The sequence below is a fragment of the Cherax quadricarinatus genome, chromosome 33 (assembly GCF_038502225.1).
Source record: "Cherax quadricarinatus isolate ZL_2023a chromosome 33, ASM3850222v1, whole genome shotgun sequence".
Lineage (NCBI taxonomy): Eukaryota > Metazoa > Arthropoda > Malacostraca > Decapoda > Parastacidae > Cherax > Cherax quadricarinatus.
Genome location: NC_091324.1, coordinates 28,166,368 through 28,186,841, shown reverse-complemented (window position 1 = coordinate 28,186,841; position 20,474 = coordinate 28,166,368). Strand labels below are relative to the sequence as shown.

General features: G+C 46.2%; 1 protein-coding gene across 4 annotated transcripts in view; it reads left to right on the top strand.

Moving 5' to 3' along the window:
* LOC128693930 (uncharacterized) overlaps window positions 1-20,474 on the top strand; it is a 383,054-nt gene that overhangs the window by 268,038 nt on the left and 94,542 nt on the right. For 3 of the 4 annotated variants that reach the window (XM_070090978.1, XM_070090977.1, XM_070090980.1), the window contains 2 exons: window positions 12,038-12,106; window positions 14,778-14,855. In XM_070090978.1, the coding sequence (XP_069947079.1) occupies window positions 12,038-12,106; window positions 14,778-14,855 (147 nt within the window). The remainder of the gene's footprint in view (window positions 1-12,037; window positions 12,107-14,777; window positions 14,856-20,474) is intronic. The other variant, XM_070090979.1, reaches the window with a different exon arrangement.

The following is a 20,474-nucleotide window of genomic DNA, read 5'->3' as shown; positions in this document are numbered from 1 at the left end:
CAATATGCAAGCAGGACTGACGATACAAGGAATGCCTGTGTACAACATCGCAATTCACACAACCATTTAATTAACTACAGAAACTCAAGACTTATAGCCACAGAAGACAACACTCAATACAGAAGAATCCTGGAATCATCGTTTATCTCTATAACCAACAATTTCAACCAGAACAATGGCTTCTATAACATAGCTGAACCACTCGCCAAGAAACTTCTTCATCGCTATCCCACATAAGAACATAGAACACTGCAGAAGGTCTACTCACAACTTGTCCAATATCCCCGCCTAGCTACCCAAGACTCTACAACCCCACCCGGTAGATCATCTGATGCAGTAATCTTCACCTGACCTCAACGTTCTGAACTATAAATACTCCCGTACCTTCCAACCCCAGGTAGATCCGTGTGTGACTTGAAAAAGCCCACTGCGTGGGTGAAACGTTGTCAATAAAGGATCACATTATACTGCATTTGTGTTTATATTTCCATTGTGTCGGTATTTTATACCATTTATTTCCATCGTTCAGCAGGTGTGTCAGTGTTCAGTGTGTCACAGTGTTCAGCAGGTGTGTCAGTGTTCAGTGTGTCACAGTGTTCAGCAGGTGTGTCAGTGTTCAGCAGGTGTGTCACAGTATTTAGCAGGTGTGTCACAGTGTTCAGCAGGTGTGTCATAGTGTTCAGTGTGTCACAGTGTTCAGCAGGTGTGTCACAGTGTTCAGCAGGTGTGTCACAGTATTCAGCAGGTGTCACAGTGTTCAGCAGGTGTGTCATAGTGTTCAGTGTGTCACAGTATTCAGCAGGTGTGTCACAGTGTTCAGCGGGTGTGTCACAGTGTTCAGCAGGTGTGTCTGTTCAGCAGGTGTGTCACAGTGTTCAGCAGGTGTGTCACAGTATTCAGCAGGTGTGTCACAGTGTTCAGCGGGTGTCACAGTGTTCAGCAGGTGTGTCAGTGTTCAGCAGGTGTGTTACAGTGTTCAGCAGGTGTGTCACTGCCTGGAGACACTTCCTGGTCTCTTGTTTAAGGTGACTCAGCAATAACAATAACAAGGAATTCCCCGCAAAGTCAGTCAAACAAAAACATTTTTTGGTGCACAGGTTCGCTTTAAGAGCTTTATTGTGCACTGTGTCTTGTGCACTGTCTTGTGCAGCGAACTTTATTGTGCACTGTGTCTTGTGCACTGTCTTGTGCAGCGAACTTTATTGTGCACTGTGTCTTGTGCACTGTCTTGTGCACCGAACTTTATTGTGCACTGTGTCTTGTGCACCGAACTTTATTGTGCACTGTGTCTTGTGCATCGAACTTTATTGTGCACTGTGTCTTGTGCACCGAACTTTATTGTGCACTGTCTTATGCACCGAACTTTATTGTGCACTGTGTCTTGTGCACCGAACTTTATTGTGCACTGTGTCTTATGCACCGAACTTTATTGTGCACTGTGTCTTGTGCACCGAACTTTATTGTGCACTGTGTCTTGTGCACCGAACTTTATTGTGCACTGTGTCTTGTGCACCGAACTTTATTGTGCACTGTGTCTTGTGCACCGAACTTTATTGTGCACTGTGTCTTGTGCACCGAAATTTATTGTGCACTGTGTCTTGTGCATCGAACTTTATTGTGCACTGTGTCTTGTGCACCGAACGTTATTGTGCACTGTCTTGTGCACTGAACTTTATTGTGCACTGTGTCTTGTGCACTGAACTTTATTGTGCACTGTGTCTTGTGCATCGAACTTTACTGTGCGCTGTGTCTTGTGCACCGAACTTTACTGTGCGCTGTGTCTTGTGCACCGAACTTTACTGTGCACTGTGTCTTGTGCACCGAACTTTATTGTGCACTGTGTCTTGTGCACTGAACTTTATTGTGCACTGTGTCTTATGCACCGAACTTTAATGTGCACTGTCTTGTGCACCGAACTTTACTGTGCACTGTGTCTTGTGCACCGAACTTTATTGTTGAGAGCAGAGATCATGGAAATGAGTTGTGTTGAGAGCAGAGGTTATGGGAATGAGTTGTGTTGAGAGCAGAGGTCATGGGAATGAGTTGTGTTGAGAGCAGAGGTCATGGGAATGAGTTGTGTTGAGAGCAGAGGTCATGGGAATGAGTTGTGTTGAGAGCAGAGGTCATGGGAATGAGTTGTGTTGAGAGCAGAGGTCATGGGAATGAGTTGTGTTGAGAGCAGAGGTCATGGGAATGAGTTGTGTTGAGAGCAGAGGTCATGGGAATGAGTTGTGTTGAGAGCAGAGGTCATGGGAATGAGTTGTGTTGAGAGCAGAGGTCATGGGAATGAATTGTGCTGATAGCAGAGGTCATGGGAATGAGTTGTGCTGAGAGCAGAGGTCATGGGAATGAGTTGTGCTGAGAGCAGAGGTCATGGGAATGAGTTGTGTTGAGAGCAGAGGTCATGGGAATGAGTTGTGTTGAGAGCAGAAGTCATGGGAATGAGTTGTGTTGAGAGCAGAGGTCATGCGAATGAGTTGTGTTGAGAGCAGAGGTCATGGGAATGAGTTGTGTTGAGAGCAGAGGTCATGGGAATGAGTTGTGTTGAGAGCAGAGGTCATGGGAATGAGTTGTGTTGAGAGCAGAGGTCATGGGAATGAGTTGTGTTGAGAGCAGAGTTCATGGGAATGAGTTGTGTTGAGAGCAGAGGTCATGGGAATGAGTTGTGTTGAGAGCAGAGGTCATGGGAATGAGTTGTGTTGAGAGCAGAGGTCATGGGAATGAGTTGTTTTGAGAGCAGAGGTCATGGGAATGAGTTGTGTTGAGAGCAGAGGTCATGGGAATGAGTTGTGTTGAGAGCAGAGGTCATGGGAATGAGTTGTGTTGAGAGCAGAGGTCATTGGAATGAGTTGTGCTGAGAGCAGAGGTCATGGGAATGAGTTGTGCTGAGAGCAGAGGTCATGGGAATGAGTTGTGTTGAGAGCAGAGGTCATGGGAATGAGTTGTGCTGAGAGCAGAGGTCATGGGAATGAGTTGTGTTGAGAGCAGAGGTCATGGGAATGAGTTGTGCTGAGAGCAGAGGTCATGGGAATGAGTTGTGCTGAGAGCAGAGGTCATGCGAATGAGTTGTGTTGAGAGCAGAGGTCATGGGAATGAGTTGTTTTGAGAGCAGAGGTCATGGGAATGAGTTGTGTTGAGAGCAGAGGTCATGGGAATGAGTTGTGTTGAGAGCAGAGGTCATGGGAATGAGTTGTGTTGAGAGCAGAGGTCATTGGAATGAGTTGTGCTGAGAGCAGAGGTCATGGGAATGAGTTGTGCTGAGAGCAGAGGTCATGGGAATGAGTTGTGTTGAGAGCAGAGGTCATGGGAATGAGTTGTGCTGAGAGCAGAGGTCATGGGAATGAGTTGTGTTGAGAGCAGAGGTCATGGGAATGAGTTGTGCTGAGAGCAGAGGTCATGGGAATGAGTTGTGTTGAGAGCAGAGGTCACGGGAATGACTTCTACAGATTCCTTCACTTGTATTTACGGTAGTAATGATACACGGTACTGAGAGTTGGACGACCATTACACTTGTATTTACGGTAGTAATGATACACGGTACTGAGAGTTGGACGACCAACACACTTGTATTTACTGTAGTAATGATACACGGTACTGAGAGTTGGACGACCAACACACTTGTATTTACGGTAGTAATGATACACGGTACTGAGAGTTGGACGACCAACACACTTGTATTTACGGTAGTAATGATACACGGTACTGAGAGTTGGACGACCAACACACTTGTATTTACTGTAGTAATGATACACGGTACTGAGAGTTGGACGACCAACACACTTGTATTTACGGTAGTAATGATACACGGTACTGAGAGTTGGACGACCAACACACTTGTATTTACGGTAGTAATGATACACGGTACTGAGACTTGGACGACCAACACACTTGTATTTACGGTAGTAATGATACACGGTACTGAGACTTGGACGACCAACACACTTGTATTTACGGTAGTAATGATACACAGTACTGAGACTTGGACGACCAACACACTTGTATTTACGGTAGTAATGATACACGGTACTGAGAGTTGGACGACCAACACACTTGTATTTACGGTAGTAATGATACACGGTACTGAGAGTTGGACGACCAACACACTTGTATTTACGGTAGTAATGATACACGGTACTGAGAGTTGGACGACCAACACACTTGTGCAACCATTATGTTACTTTATTTCACAAACAAAGATACCTAACTTTTGTACATGTGTCTTACTCGTCTTCTCGACTGAAGAAACCTGTTGTACAGGCGAAACACCTCTGTATATAACCCTTACGAGTTTAGCACTTACTTTGATAATAATGATAACGATAATATGATAATAACGATAATAATAATAGCGCTGCTGCTGCTGCTGCTGCTGCTGCTGCTGCTGCTGCTACTGCTACTGCTACTGCTGCTGCTGCTGCTGCTGCTGCTGCTGCTGTTGTTGCTGCTGCTACTACTGCTACTGTTACTGCTGCTGCTGCTGCTTCTGCTACTGCTGCTGCTGCTGCTACTGCTGCTGGTGCTGCTGTTGCTGCTGCTGCTGCTGCTGCTGCTGCTGCTGCTGCTACTGCTACTGCTGCTGCTGCTGCTGCTGCTGCTGCTGCTGCTACTCCTGCTGCTGCTGCTGCTACTCCTGCTGCTGCTGCTGCTGCTGCTGCTGCTACTACTGCTGCTGCTGTTGCTGCTGCTGCTACTGCTGCTGCTACTGCTGCTGCTACTGCTACTGCTGCTAATAATAATAATAATTATTAATAATAAATATTGAGGTGAAGTGTTGCGACAGTGAAGGTTCTCAGGTGTAACTCTTGTGTCCCAGTCACCACATTGTGTTCCATCAGTAATATTAAACAAGAGTTTGCATAAATGAGGAGAAATCAGACTGGGAGGCGTCTGAGGTGGTGTCCCACGGTAAGTGTGCCCATGACATTACAACTGGACGTGAAATAAATTCTGGTGACCCTAGAGGGCCACACGATGTTCTGGATAAGTTGATATATTCAGATGAGTGGCAGATGCAGCTCAGTGTGGACACCTATAAGGCTGTTATCCTGGGAAGAGAAAATAACTGTGGCACTTGTAAACTAAATAGATCTTAATTATTCTGAATGAGAAAAAGACTTAGGTGTTCCAGTTAGCTGTAATTCAAAGCCAAGACAACACCAGTGTTCGCAGTATAGCTAATAGAATTCTTAGATTTATATCAAGAAGTATAAATAATAGCAGACTTCAGATAATACTTCAGTTTTATATATCCTTGGTAAGGTCTCATTTACTGTTGTTAAGTTCTGGTCTCCATATTACAGAATGGACATAAATGTGTAGGAAAACATACAGCGAAGGATGACCAAGTTGATCCCATGTATCAAAAAATCTTTTCTATGAAGATGTGACAAGGGCATTAAATCTGGACTCTCTGGAAGGACGTAGAATTACAGATATGATGGAAGAGTACAAACACAAAACGAATAAATAAAGTGAATAAATAAACACGCTGAAATAACTAACCAAGATAGGATTCGCAGCAATGGATTCAAGTTAGACAAACTTGGAACGGATGTAGGAAAGCACTGGTTTGGCAGTCGGGTTGTAGATGAGTGGAGCAAACTCCCGAGTAGCATCATTGGGTATCTTAAGAATATAGGTTGGACAGTTACATGAAAGTGTTGTATGAGTGAGTTGAACCTGTCTATTATGGGCCAATAGACTTGCTTACTGCTATGCCCTCCTTTCTTACGTTCTTATGTTGGAGAAATGGAAATCAGACCAGCAAGAACACACGCTGAGAAAGTTTGACTCAGTTTCCGTGAGGTCAAGTGTCCTAGGTGAGGTCAGGTCAGGTGACCTTGGAGTGGTGGCTTCAAGTAATCTATCCAGTCATCTCTGGAGAACCTTGCAGCTGAGTACTCGTCATCTGTAGGTGCTGCAGAGGAGCTACGTTTCCAGGTTATCTGAACACATGACCAGTTGAAGTGTTCATAGCGACTAGTTAATTGTGATACTGGAGCTCTTAAGATGACTAGTTGAAGTGTTGTTAGTGATGCTGGAGCTCTTAAGATGACCAGTTGAAGTGTTGTTAGTGATACTGGAGTCCTTAAGATGACCAGTTGAAGTGTTGTTAGTGATACTGGAGTCCTTAAGATGACCAGTTGAAGTGTTGCTTGTGATACTGGAGTCCTTAAGATAACCAGTTGAAGTGTTGTTTGTGATACTGGAGCTCTTAAGATGACCAGTTGAAATGTTGTTTGTGATACTGGAGTCCTTAAGATAACCAGTTGAAGTGTTGTTTGTGATACTGGAGTCCTTAAGATGACCAGTTGAAGTGTTGTTAGTGACTGGTCATTTGTGAAAGCTGCAGTCTTGAAGTATTCAAGTGTTGAGAAACATGTGTCTACATACTGTTGTTGGCTGGTTAGTGCCGTTGTGAGTCTGTCAAGTAAATTTAATCCCTAAAATAGGGTTTAGAGTATACTCTCAGCATATTTACGCTGGAAGAAATACATCTCTCTATGTATATATCCTGTACACTATTGTGTACGCATTGACATGTCTGGTATAAAAAAAATATTTTCAAAATATGCGAATACGTTATCATATTTTTGATAGGCCTTTAAATTAGCAAGGTTAGTAGGAACATAATTAGAACTGTTAGAAAAAATTACTAATTCCGACAACACTGAAAAAACCTTTGGATTTTAGTTATAAAACTGCGACTTAAGCGGCTATGCCCGTCCTTGTGAGTCTGTGAAGGGTAATGGTGGACATATTTACCTTTGGACGTCATACCCAAGATAGTTGCTTACTCTCATCTCCTCGTCTCTCAGCTCAGAACGTCGCCTTGCTTGTCACTCTAGGTTGCAGGAACAAGACGTCATGGTGAGAGATACACAAAGGAGAGAGAAATGAGTATATATACACTGAGTGTCCACTAGCGGCGGCCTTCCATCATACCAGCGCCTTTACCCGAGGGCATCGTCCCAAACCTCACCCATGGTTACGACTTCTGCTGGAATCTCTCTTATTCCTCAGGTACAGTGACTCTCAGTATGTACTCCAGTGCTGGAATGCGCACGAACATAACATCGGAGAGATGGATTTGCTAGGTAAGCGAGGAGAGGAGGGGAGATGGGTGGTGGTAATGGGTGGGAAGGGGGGAGGGAAGGGGTGTTGAAGCCAAGGTCAGGGCCAGAGGGTGATGGGCAAGGTTTAGGAGCAGTGTGTACAAGAAGCAGGTTAGGTAGGCGGACACAGGTGGAGACCCACCCAGCATGGACGTGACCACCTCGCCACTCAACCACTCTACCACTTCCCCCCTCACTCTCGTAGGTACGACTCGACCAAACACTCGTAGATATGACTCTTCCACACACTCGTAGATATGACTCCCACACACTCGTAGGTACGACTCACCCACATTTGTAGATATGACTCCCCCACACAGTCGTAGATATGACTCTTCCACACACTCGTGGGTACCATTCACCCACACACTCGTAGATATAACTTTCCCACACACTCGTAGGTACGACTCACCCACACAGTCGTAAGATGTAATGTGCGTTTTCATAACAGTGTTATGTATAGATCTGTATTGGAAAGTCGTGTGGTGGTGGTGGTGGCGGCAGGTCACAAGAGAGGAGGCTGGGAATTACATCAATCTGCTACGTAACGTGTTATTAAATAAGCTACTCACAGGGTGCTGCTGGCTCTCCACAACCATTATGTAGGCCAACCTTACTGTTGCAATATATCTCTTCAGTAGTTTCTCTCTTTCTCTCTCTCTGCAGGAATATAGAGATAAATATTACCTTGCAGCTGAGTTATGCAAGGCGTGTGGCAAGAAGAGAGCCTATCACACCCAGGGCTGGACTCTGGATGAATTACAAAATCTGTACTAACAGTGCTGTGCCGATTGCGTGTTTCTCTCCCACCCGTCAGCTTCACTGCTTCCACTCCACATTATATCTTTGTTATATTCAGTTGATTAAGTTAAGTTTATAGATGACTGATATGGTATAAAATAGCCAGGAAATGAAAGAAAAAAACAGAGGGAAATCTTTGATGTTGACGGTAATAAAGCAATGAAACGCTTAGGAACAGGAAAACTGGAGAGTAAATAGGCTACATAACAGAGAAAGTAACAGAAGGGAACTAACATAACAGTAGTAGAGGTGTATAATCCCCGCAGAACAACAGAAACCAAAGGGAACAATATGGGGAAACAGGCAACAATACACACACACAGGAAACAATAACATCTGAAAGACCAGGAAGAACCAAGTTGAAACTGTTTAACATTTTAATCACTGGGGAACTGATTGGGAGAACTGGGACTTCCGTGGAAAAGAACTAGACTTGTGGAGACAGCACTATGGAACCTCGTGAGCCTTTATGTAACGGGAAGAACAAAAGGAGGATGAACCACTCAGGATGCCTTTAGTACTCACACTAAACGACTTTGACACTGAAAACATTCTCAGCAGTTCCAGCCACCACTGTATTGCGTGTGACGGGAAGGAGAGACAGAATCATGTTATGGAAAATTTATAAGAATATGTCAAGAATGATGATTAGTTAACCTGGAGGTAAAGTATTATCTCTAGTTGGGTTAGACTAGGTGGATAATACCAGCTTAAAGTTGGGTATCAGCCAGGCGTGGTGGGTAGTACCCCTGAGGGAGGAGGGTATCAGCCAGGCGTGGTGGGTATCAGCCGACGTGGAGTGAGAGTCATTAAGGCTCAAGGTCACTTACACCCATGGCAAACAACACAGCGTGGGAGGAGCCACAGTATAGCTCCCGGCCCTCCCTTCTTCCCCCCCCCCCTCCACCATGGCGTCATCACAAGGGTACCTACTGAAGCCAGGTGAAGGACTATGACGTCATCACTGGGATACCTGTTTAGGAGAGTGGGAAGTGGGATGCTGTGAATGTACAACTGATGGGGTCAAACTCCTTTCACCGTTTTAAGAGTGTGTATGATAAGGCTTAAGAATCGGGTCCAGGAGCCAAGTTTACCTCAGCAAACATGAACAGTAGAGTACGAGTCTTGTGCGCGCACTCACACTAGAGATTATTGTGTACGCTGGAGAGCAAGCAAAGATAACAAGAAAGACTTCAGTATTGCTACTGGGATTCATAATTGATATTCCTGGCGAGATGGTCCTGAGTATCTTTGGGGATGACGCTAAACTGAGGTATTGCAGTAAACAAGGAAAGGTCATAAGAAAATCTGGACAGACAGCAGGACTGGTCGGGCGGGTGGTTAGTGGAATTCAACCCCAGCAGGCGCAAATTCATGGAAATCAGGGAAGCAGAAAGAAGATTGGATACGGATACAGATTGTGGAAGTGAGAAGCTACGAACCTTAGACAAGGACAAGGACCAAGACCAAGGTGTAGCCGCCTCTGATATATCTTACCTTTGATAGATTTCAATAGTTTTCCTACTCTGTAGCCGGCTCTGTGAGAGACTTCCCTGGTACTTGCCTAATCAACCAGGTTATTCCTGCTGACGGCCCGCTGGCCCATATAGCCATTACAACCTAGTTGATCTTGCACTTGGGGGGAGGTCCTGTCGACTTTCCTCTTGAAAATTTCTACATTTATTTCGGCAGTGTTCCTGACAACTTCTGATAAACAGTTGAAAAACCTGGGACCAAGGTTGACTCGGTGTTATTTTATGTATTTACGGTACCCATGCTTTTTACTGGGTTTATTTTATATATTCTCATATACAACTCTCACTCCAGTGTGTTGTTATGGCAGTGGGCAGATTTGGGAGTAGTACCCCAAGTATTTCTCACGAATATTGTATATTATCATATAATTCTCTCTCTTTCTCTCTCTCTCTCACTCTCCAGCGGAAACACACTCAGTCGAGTAGCCTGGAAAACACATGTGAATCTAGCGACCTTGTCCGTATGTGGATTCCATGTTGATGTTGTATACTCTGATAGGTCTGACATACGTCATATACATCCACCTAGCAACCTTAAACCAACACATATAGGTACATGGATGACCTCCGCCTCCGCCGTCACACTGAACGGAGAGTTATGACTTGATACGTGAGTTACGAGACAGCCTAACACTCCACCCACAACCGTGACAATAACCAGTCATCCACAGCCGTGACGACAAGAACTCATTAACAGCCGTGACAATAACCCTCCAACCACAGGCGTGACAATACTCATTCAACCACAGTCGTGACAATACACATACAACCACAGTCGTGCCAATAGCTCCGCGACATCAGATGGTAGTATTGAGTATGTGAAGGAAGAAACTGTCTCACGAGTGAACACTTTGTGTACGAGAGAGAGAAAATGAGGGGGAGAAGGTAGTTCAATTAGGTGTCATCAGGAACTTCATAATACTCAGTGTGTAAAACTACGGACATTCTCCGCCAATTTTCACATTTGTGGGCGCTGGTTATTAAGTACAGGTGTACCTGGAGTATTCCTGGAGAAGGTTTCGGAGGTCAACGCTCCCGAGGGCCCGGTCCATGACCAGGCCTCGCGGTGGATCAAGGCCTGATCGACCAGGCTTTTACTGCTGGTCGCACGCAACCCGACGTACGAACCACAGCCCGGCTGGTCAGGTGCTGACTTTAGGTGCTTGCCCAACGCCTTCTTGAAGACAACCAGGGGTCTGTTGGTAATATCCCTTATGTATGCTGGGAGGCAGTTCAACAATCTTGGGCCCCTGACACTTATTGTGTTGTCTCTTATCGTGCTAGTACCATTATCGTCTTCCTCACCATTTTTACCTTTCTTACTGATTCCATCTTTATCATGTGAAGGAAGAGGCAATACTGGAGATAGCGAAGGCAGTGAAGGAAGGCAGTTTAGAGAGGCAGGAGGTAGCGAAGGCAGTGAAGGAAGGCAGTATAGAGAGGCAGGAGAGGGAGACACGCAAGAGAGGAGAAGTCATAATTCTGTATGATACAGAGGAACAGGAAGTAACGTTGTGTTGAATGATTTCCTAAATTCTGTAATATCTTGCTGGAAAATGCATGTATATGAACTGACAGTGGGAAGCAGAGAGTTAACTGTCAGCTAACAAGAAAATATATCAACTGTTGCTTCTTACAATAGTTTTTTCACTAGGTGAAACCCATTATCCTGTGTTTTAATAGAAATAATATTTGTAATTCAAGGTCATGATATGACTTGTTTTTTGCGTCCGGCAGTACTGTGATTGTTGGGTGAACTCATGGCTGCCGTGGACTGTGTAGCAGCTCTTGTACTCACCTGTGTGTGTGCTTACCTATTTGTGGTTGCAGGTGTCGATTCACAGCTCCTAGCTCTGTGTGTGTGTGTGTGTGTGTGTGTGTGTGTGTGTGTGTGTGTGTGTGTGTGTGTGTGTACTCACCTATTTGTGGTTGGAGGGGTCGAGTCCCATCTCCTCCGTGTGTGTATGCGTGCGTGCGTACGCTCGCGTGTGCACTCATCGAATTGTACTCACCGAATTGTGTGTGCGGTGGTCGAGTCTCAGCTCCTGGCCTCTCCTCTTAAATAAAAATCACCGGTATTATTGGTTCCTGGCGTCGTGGTCGCTGCCATACCTTCCCTTCAAACTAGGTATTGAGTTTGACTCTTACCACTTCGTCATCCAGCTCATCCCATTTATTTATAACTTTAAAGCTGAAAAAGTAATTCCTTATATCCTGGTGGTTCATCTGTGTCTTGAGTTTCCAGTTGTTACGTCTCTCCTTTGTGCCTCTCATTTCAAAATGTTTGTCGCTAGCTACTCTATTAAAGCCTCTGAGTATCTTGTATATCGTAATCACGTCTCCCGTAATCCTTTCTTCTGAAATGGTCAGGTTCAGACCCTTCAATCTCTCTTCATAACACAATCCTCTCATCTCTGGGAACAGTCTTGTTACAAACCTTTGGAACTTTTCTAGTTTTCACAAATGTCTGACCAAGTGAGGGTTCCATGCTGCTGCTGCATTTATTATTATTATTATTATTATTATTATTATTATTATTATTATTATTATTATTGTTGTTGTTAATGAGAGTATTATTATTGACAGGGCGGGGACCTGCGCGCTAACATAGAAGGTCTGCTGAAGAAGTTCAGAGTGACTAAAGAAAACGAGAAGGTGAGGCCTATTATTATTATTATTATTATTATTATTATTATTATTATTATTATTATTATTATTATTATTATTATTATTGGTTTGGTCAGATAAGTATAATGTAAATATTGCAACAGTAGGCGGGCTGGGTCGTGATGGCCAAGAAAAGTTTTGGTTAATTTTATACAGGAAAAACAACAACCTTAAGTAAACTTACCAGGATTTTGAGTTATATAACAGTGAGATTGTTGCAGTGATTGACCGTTCATATGCAGTGACTGGTGAAACTTGCAGTGACTGGTGAAACTTGCAGTGACTGGTGAAACTTGCAGTGACTGGTGAAACTTGCAGTGACTGGTGAAACTTGCAGTGACTGGTGTAACTTGCAGTGACTGGTGAAACTTGCAGTGACTGGTGAAACTTGCAGTGACTGGTGAAACTTGCAGTGACTGGTGAAACTTGCAGTGACTGGTGAAACTTGCAGTGACTGGTGAAACTTGCAGTGACTGGTGAAACTTGCAGTGACTGGTGAAACCTGCAGTGATTGGTGAAACTTGCAGAGACTAGTGAAACATACAGTGTACCAGTGAAACATGTAGTGAACCAGTGAAACATAGTGTACCAGTGAAACATACAGTGAATCTTACAGTGTACCAGTGAAACATACATTGTACCAGTGAAACATACAGTGCACCAGTGAAACATACAGTGTACTAGTGAAACATGTAGTGAACCAGTGAAACATACAGTGTACCAGTGAAACATACAGTGAACCAGTGAAACTTACAGTGTACCAGTGAAACATACAGTGTGCCAGTGAAATATACAGTGAACCAGTGAAACATGTAGTGAGCCAGTGAAACATACAGTGTACCAGTGAAACATACAGTGAACCAGTGAAACATACAGTGTACCAGTGAAACATGTAGTGAACCAGTGAAACATACAGTGTACCAGTGAAACATACAGTGAACCAGTGAAACATACAGTGAACCAGTAAAACATGAAATATACAAGTGAAACATACAGTGAATCAGTGAAACATGCAGTGAAACATCCAGTGAAACATAGTGTACCGGTGAAACACATTGTACCAGTGAAACATGCAGTGTAACAGTGAAATAAAATGCACAAGTGAAACATGCAGTGTATCAGTGAAACATGCTGTGTACCAGTGAAGCAGTGTACCAGTGAAACATTCATTATACCAGTGAAGCAGTGTACCAGTGAAACATGCATTGTACCAGTGAAGCAGTGTACCAGTGAAACATTCATTGTACCAGTGAAACAGTGTTCCAGTAAAACATACAGTGTACCAATGAAACATGCAGTGTACCAGTGAAGCATACAATGTACCAATGAAACATGCAGTGAACAAGCGAAACATACAGTGTACCAGTGAAATATGCAATGAACAAGTGAAACATACAGTGTACCAGTGAAACATTCAATGAACAAGTGAAACATACAGTGTACCAATGAAACATACAGTGAACAAGTGAAACATACAGTGTACCAGTGAAACGTGCAGTGAATAAGTGAAACATATAGTGTACCAATGAAACATACAGTGTACCAGTGAAACATGCAGTGAACAAGTGAAACATACAGTGTACCAGTGAAACATACAGTGTACCAGTGAAACATACAGTGCACCAGTGAAACATACAGGGTACCAGTGAAACATGCAGTGAACAAGTGAAACATACAGTGTACAAGTGAAACATGCAGTGTACCAGTGAAACATACAGTGTACCAGAGAAATATGCAGTGTACCAATGAAACATGCAGTGTACCAATGAAACATACAGTGTACCAGTGAAACATACAGTGTACCAGTGAAACATACAGTGTACCAGTGAAACATACAGCGTACCAGAGAAATATGCAGTGTGCCATTGAAACATACAGTATACTAGTGAAACATGCAGTGTACCAATGAAACATGTAGTGTACCAGTGAAACATGCAGTGTACCAGTGAAACATGCAGTGTACCAGTGAAACATCTAGTGTACCAGTGAAATGTGCAGTGTACTAAGAAATATGAAGTCTATCAGTGAAACATACAGTAACTAGTGAAACCATACCCCGTGTCATTACGATTTCGTGAGTCAGTAACTAGTGAAACATGCAATGTACCAGGAAACATGCAGTCTACTAGTGAAACATGCAGTGTACCAGTGAAACATACAGTGTTCCAGTGGAACATACAGTGTACCAGTGAAACATGTAGCGTACCAGTGAAACAGTGTACCAGTGGAACATGCAATGTACCAGTGAAATATAGTGTACCAGTGAAACATGCAGTGTACCAGTGAAACATGCAGTGGATCAGTGAAACATACAGTGTACCAGTGAAACATGCAGTGTATCAGTGAAACATACAGTGTACCAGTGAAGCATGCAGTGTACCAGTGAAGCATGCAGTGTATCAGTGAAACATACAGTGTACCAGTGAAACATGCAGTGAAACAGTGTAACAGGGAAATATAGTGTACCAGTAAATTAGTAAAACATACAACGAACCACTGAAATATACACTGAAACAGTGAAACATATTGTCCCACTGGAATAGACACACAGTTATATATATATATATATATATATATATATATATATATATATATAATGCGTGTATGGTGATACTAGTTGTGTTGCAGGAGTGTTTCTAACTGGTTGTTTGTGTTGCAGGAGAGTGAGATCTTCACACTGGCCAACTTGGACAACGGCTGCATCAGGAAGTTCATAGTAAAAAAAGTGGACGAATCGGTAGGTTCTCTCTCTCCGTCATACATGGTATACAGAGTATACATGGTATAAAGAGTATACGCGGTATACAGAGTATAAATTGTATACAGAGTATACATGGTATACAGAGTATACATAGTATACGAGGAATGGCTCAAACCACTTCTACCTTGTATAGAAAAAAGTAACTTTTTTTAATAGGAATAGTTGAGTTTGACTTTAACTGTTATTACACAATTACTACTAGATGTACTACTGTTACTACTACCACTATCAGTGCTACTGCTGCTGCTACCACTGCTACTACTAGTACAACTACTACTACTACTATAATACTATTACAGTTATAATACTACTACTGTCTCAGACGAGGCCGTGGGGGCGTTGACCCCCTGAAGCCCTCTCCAGGTATACTCAGGTATACTATCACTACTACTGCTATTATTATTATTATTATTATTATTATTATTATTATTATTATTATTATTATTATTATTATTATTATTATTATTACTGTCAGTACACAGCCAGTCAGTACAAGCACATTTATACAAGGCAGAGTACGTAGTACCAGTGTAGAGCCCACAGCTCATGAAATGTGTAAAAACATTAGAGAAAGTCCAGAGGTTGGCAGAAGACTGGTCCATGAGCTCAGACGCCGCACCTACCAGGAGACACTATGATAAGTGAACCTGCTGACCTTACACGATAGAAAGTCTGAAGGAGACATGATAATAACGTACAAGTTACTAGAAGCAGGTACGAACAGACTGTCTAAACCGAAGTAACTGGGGACATGGGGACATACACGGAGTAACTGGGGACATGGGAATATAAACAAAGTAACTGGGGACATGGGGACATACACGGAGTAACTGGGGACATGGGAATATAAACAAAGTAACTGGGAACATGGGGACATACACGGAGTAACTGGGGACAAGGGAATATAAACAAAGTAACTGGGGACATGGGAATATAAACAAAGTAACTGGGAACATGGGGACATACACGGAGTAACTGGGGACAAGGGAATATAAACAAAGTAACTGGGGACATGGGAATATAAACAAAGTAACTGGGGACATGGGAATATAAACAAAGTAACTGGGGACATGGGAATATAAACAAAGTAACTGGGGACATGGGAATATAAACAAAGTAACTGGGGACATGGGAATATAAACAAAGTAACTGGGGACATGGGAATATAAACAAAGTAACTGGGGACATGGGGATATAAACAAAGTAACTGGGGACATGGGGATATAAACAAAGTAACTGGGGACATGGGGATATAAACAAAGTAACTGGGGACATGGGAATATAAACAAAGTAACTGGGGACATGGGGATATAAACAAAGTAACTGGGGACATGGGAATATAAACAAAGTAACTGGGGACATGGGAATATAAACAAAGTAACTGGGGACATGGGAATATAAACAAAGTAACTGGGGACATGGGAATATAAACAAAGTAACTGGGGACATGGGAATATAAACAAAGTAACTGGGGACATGGGAATATAAACAAAGTAACTGGGGACATGGGGATATAAACAAAGTAACTGGGGACATGGGGATATAAACAAAGTAACTGGGGACATGGGGATATAAACAAAGTAACTGGGGACATGGGGATATAAACGGAAATTGAAAGCTTATTAATGAGCCAGAGAGGTGAGGATGAGTGTGCGGGCAGCCAGGGAGTGGAAGACAGACAAAGCAGTGCTTGTACCACACTTCATATACAGTTTTGAGGAGAGGTACGATGGGCCCACTGGGCAGGGAGCTTGTGAAACCGGTTATATATGATTTAAGATGCGGGGCCAGGAGCTGAGAGGCGAATTCTGCAATTAAAAATAATTGACAATGTTAATGTCAGATCGAGGTATTGTTTTTTTTAACTAACAATGATAAAGTAACAAAACAAAAGTGAATCAAAGATGACGACAAGAGAGGTGGTGTCGGCAGCCGCTAGATAATTCAACTCCGCGCCAGTGTTTTTGTTATTATTTTGTGCTGTATGTTGATCATATACGAGTGTTAACAGGGAGAGTGTACAAAAATTATCATTGATGCTGATACATTGTGACTCTGACGTTGCCTGTGTGTGTGTTAGAAGTTAACTTAGTGTTTGGACACTAAGTCAGCTTTAGCGTGTCAAGGTCGTCTGTTGCTGCTTGCTGACTTTCTTCTGTACTTACAGTTAAAGTCTTTGTTCTTACTTAGACTGTGTCATAAAGTATCCCGTGAAGCTGTGAACTCGTGTGGGGACATTCACTGCAACGAGTGGTGGACCTTCGTTTCTCCAGACGTTTTTCTGGTTTACCTCTGTTGCTGCTCCACTTCCTGTCTACTGTCTGCTCTTGTCTCACTGTCTGTCCTTGTCTCACACTGTCCTTGTCTCACGATGTCCTTGTCTCACACTGTCTGTCCTTGTCTCACACTGTCTGCTCTTGTCTCACACTGCCTGTTCTTGTCTCACACTGCCTGTTCTTGTCTCACACTGTCCTTGTCTTACACTGTCTGCTCTAGTCTCACATTGCCTGTCCTTGTCTCACTCAACAAAAACTGGCCACAATGAAGCGGTTAACATTCTTCTTCTCTTGATAAGAGTGACTGAATACGAATCCCTTGACTGGTGTGAGCTGTCTGGCACCTTCCTTGACTGGTGTGAGCTGTCTGGCACCTTCCTTGACTGGTGTGAGCTGTCTGGCACCTTCCTTGACTGGTGTGAGCTGTCTGGCACCTTCCTTGACTGATGTGAGCTGAACTGGCACCTTCCTTGACTGGTGTGAGCTGTCCGGCACCTTCCTTGGCTGGTGTGAGCTGTCTGGCACGTTCCTTGACTGGTGTGAGCTGTCCGGCACCTTCCTTGACTGGTGTGAGCTGTCCTGCACCTTCCTTGACTGGTGTGAGCTGTCCGGCACCTTCCTTGACTAGTGTGAGCTGTCCGGCACGTTCCTTGACTGGTGTGAGCTGTCTGGCATCTTCCTTGACTGGTGTGAGCTGTCCGGCACCTTCCTTGACTGGTGTGAGCTGTCTGGCACCTTGACTGGTGTGAGCTGTCCGGTACCTTCCCTGAATGGTGTGAGCTGTCCGGTACCTTCCCTGAATGGTGTGAGCTGTCGGGTATCTTCCCTGAATGGTGTGAGCTGTCCGGGGCCCTCCCTGAGTGGTGTAAGCTGTCCGGGGGCCTCCCTGAGTGGTGTGAGCTGTCCGGTACCTTCCCTGAATGGTGTGAGCTGTCCGGTACCTTCCCTGAATGGTGTGAGCTGTCCGGGGCCCTTCCTGAGTGGTGTGAGCTGTCCGGGGCCCTTCCTGAGTGGTGTGAGCTGTCCGGGGCCCTCCCTGAGTGGTGTAAGCTGTCCAGGGCCCTCCTTGAGTGGTGTAAGCTGTCCGGGGCCCTCCCTGAGTGGTGTGAGCTGTCCGGGGCCCTCCCTGAGTGGTGTGAGCTGTCCGGGGCCCTCCCTGAGTGGTGTAAGCTGTCCGAGGCCCTCCCTGAGTGGTGTAAGCTGTCCGGGGCCCTCCCTGAGTGGTGTGAGCTGTCCGGGGCCCTCCCTGAGTGGTGTAAGCTGTCCGGGGCCCTCCCTGAGTGGTGTGAGCTGTCCGGGGCTCTCCCTGAGTGGTGTAAGCTGTCCGGGGCCCTCCCTGAGTGGTGTAAGCTGTCCGCGGCTCTCCCTGAGTGGTGTAAGCTGTCCGGGGCCCTCCCTGAGTGGTGTAAGCTGTCCGGGGCCCTCCCTGAGTGGTGTAAGCTGTCCGGGGCTCTCCCTGAGTGGTGTAAGCTGTCCGGGGCCCTCCCTGAGTGGTGTAAGCTGTCCGGGGCTCTCCCTGAGTGGTGTAAGCTGTCCGGGGCTCTCCCTGAGTGGTGTAAGCTGTCCGGGGCCCTCCCTGAGTGGTGTAAGCTGTCCGGGGCTCTCCCTGAGTGGTGTAAGCTGTCCGGGGCCCTCCCTGAGTGGTGTGAGCTGTCCGGGGCCCTCCCTGAGTGGTGTGAGCTGTCCGGGGCCCTCCCTGAGTGGTGTGAGCTGTCCGGGGCCCTCCCTGAGTGGTGTAAGCTGTCCGGGGCCCTCCCTGAGTGGTGTGAGCTGTCCGGGGCCCTCCCTGAGTGGTGTAAGCTGTCCGGGGCCCTCCCTGAGTGGTGTGAGCTGTCCGGGGCCCTTCCTGAGTGGTGTAAGCTGTCCGGGGCCCTCCCTGAGTGGTGTGAGCTGTCCGGGGCCCTCCCTGAGTGGTGTAAGCTGTCCGGGGCTCTCCCTGAGTGGTGTAAGCTGTCCGGGGCTCTCCCTGAGTGGTGTAAGCTGTCCGGGGCCCTCCCTGAGTGGTGTAAGCTGTCCGCGGCTCTCCCTGAGTGGTGTAAGCAGTCCGGGGCCCTCCCTGAGTGGTGTAAGCTGTCCGGGGCTCTCCCTGAGTGGTGTAAGCTGTCCGGGGCTCTCCCTGAGTGGTGTAAGCTGTCCGGGGCTCTCCCTGAGTGGTGTAAGCTGTCCGGGGCCGTCCCTGAGTGGTGTAAGCTGTCCGGGGCCCTCCCTGAGTGGTGTAAGCTGTCCGGGGCTCTCCCTGAGTGGTGTAAGCTGTCCGGGGCCCTCCCTGAGTGGTGTAAGCTGTCCGGGGCTCTCCCTGAGTGGTGTAAGCTGTCCGGGGCTCTCCCTGAGTGGTGTAAGCTGTCCGGGGCCCTCCCTGAGTGGTGTAAGCTGTCCGGGGCTCTCCCTGAGTGGTGTAAGCTGTCCGGGGCTCTCCCTGAGTGGTGTAAGCTGTCCGGGGCCTTCCCTGAGTGGTGTAAGCTGTCCGGGGCTCTCCCTGAGTGGTGTAAGCAGTCCGGGGCCCTCCCTGAGTGGTGTAAGCTGTCCGGGGCTCTCCCTGAGTGGTGTAAGCTATCCGGGGCCCTCCCTGAGTGGTGTAAGCTGTCCAGGGAACTCCCTGAGTGGTGTAAGCTGTCCGGGGCTCTCCCTGAGTGGTGTAAGCTGTCCGGGGCCCTCCCTGAGTGGTGTAAGCTGTCCGGGGCTCTCCCTGAGTGGTGTAAGCTGTCCGGGGCCCTCCCTGAGTGGTGTAAGCTGTCCGGGGAACTCCCTGAGTGGTGTAAGCTGTCCGGGGCTCTCCCTGAGTGGTGTAAGCTGTCCGGGGCCCTCCCTGAGTGGTGTAAGCTGTCCGGGGCTCTCCCTGAGTGGTGTAAGCTGTCCGGGGCTCTCCCTCAGTGGTGTAAGCTGTCCGGGGCCCTCCCTGAGTGGTGTAAGCTGTCCCGGACTCTCCCTGAGTGGTGTAAGCTGTCCGGGGCCCTTTCTGAGTGGTGTAAGCTGTCCGGAGCTCTCCCTGATTGGTGTAAGCTGTCCGGGGCTCTCCCTGAGTGGTGTAAGCTGTCCGGGGCTCTCCCTGAGTGGTGTAAGCTGTCCGGGGCCCTCCTTGAGTGGTGTAAGCTGTCCGGGGCCCTCCCTGAGTGGTGTAAGCTGTCCGGGGCTCTCCCTGAGTGGTGTAAGCTGTCCGGGGCTATCCCTGAGTGGTGTAAGCTGTCCGGGGCCCTCCCTGAGTTTTTGTAAGCTGTCCGGGGCTCTCCCTGAGTGGTGTAAGCTTTCCGGGGCCCTCCCTGAGTGGTGTAAGCTGTCCGGGGCCCTCCATGAGTGGTGTAAGCTGTCCGGGGCTCTCCCT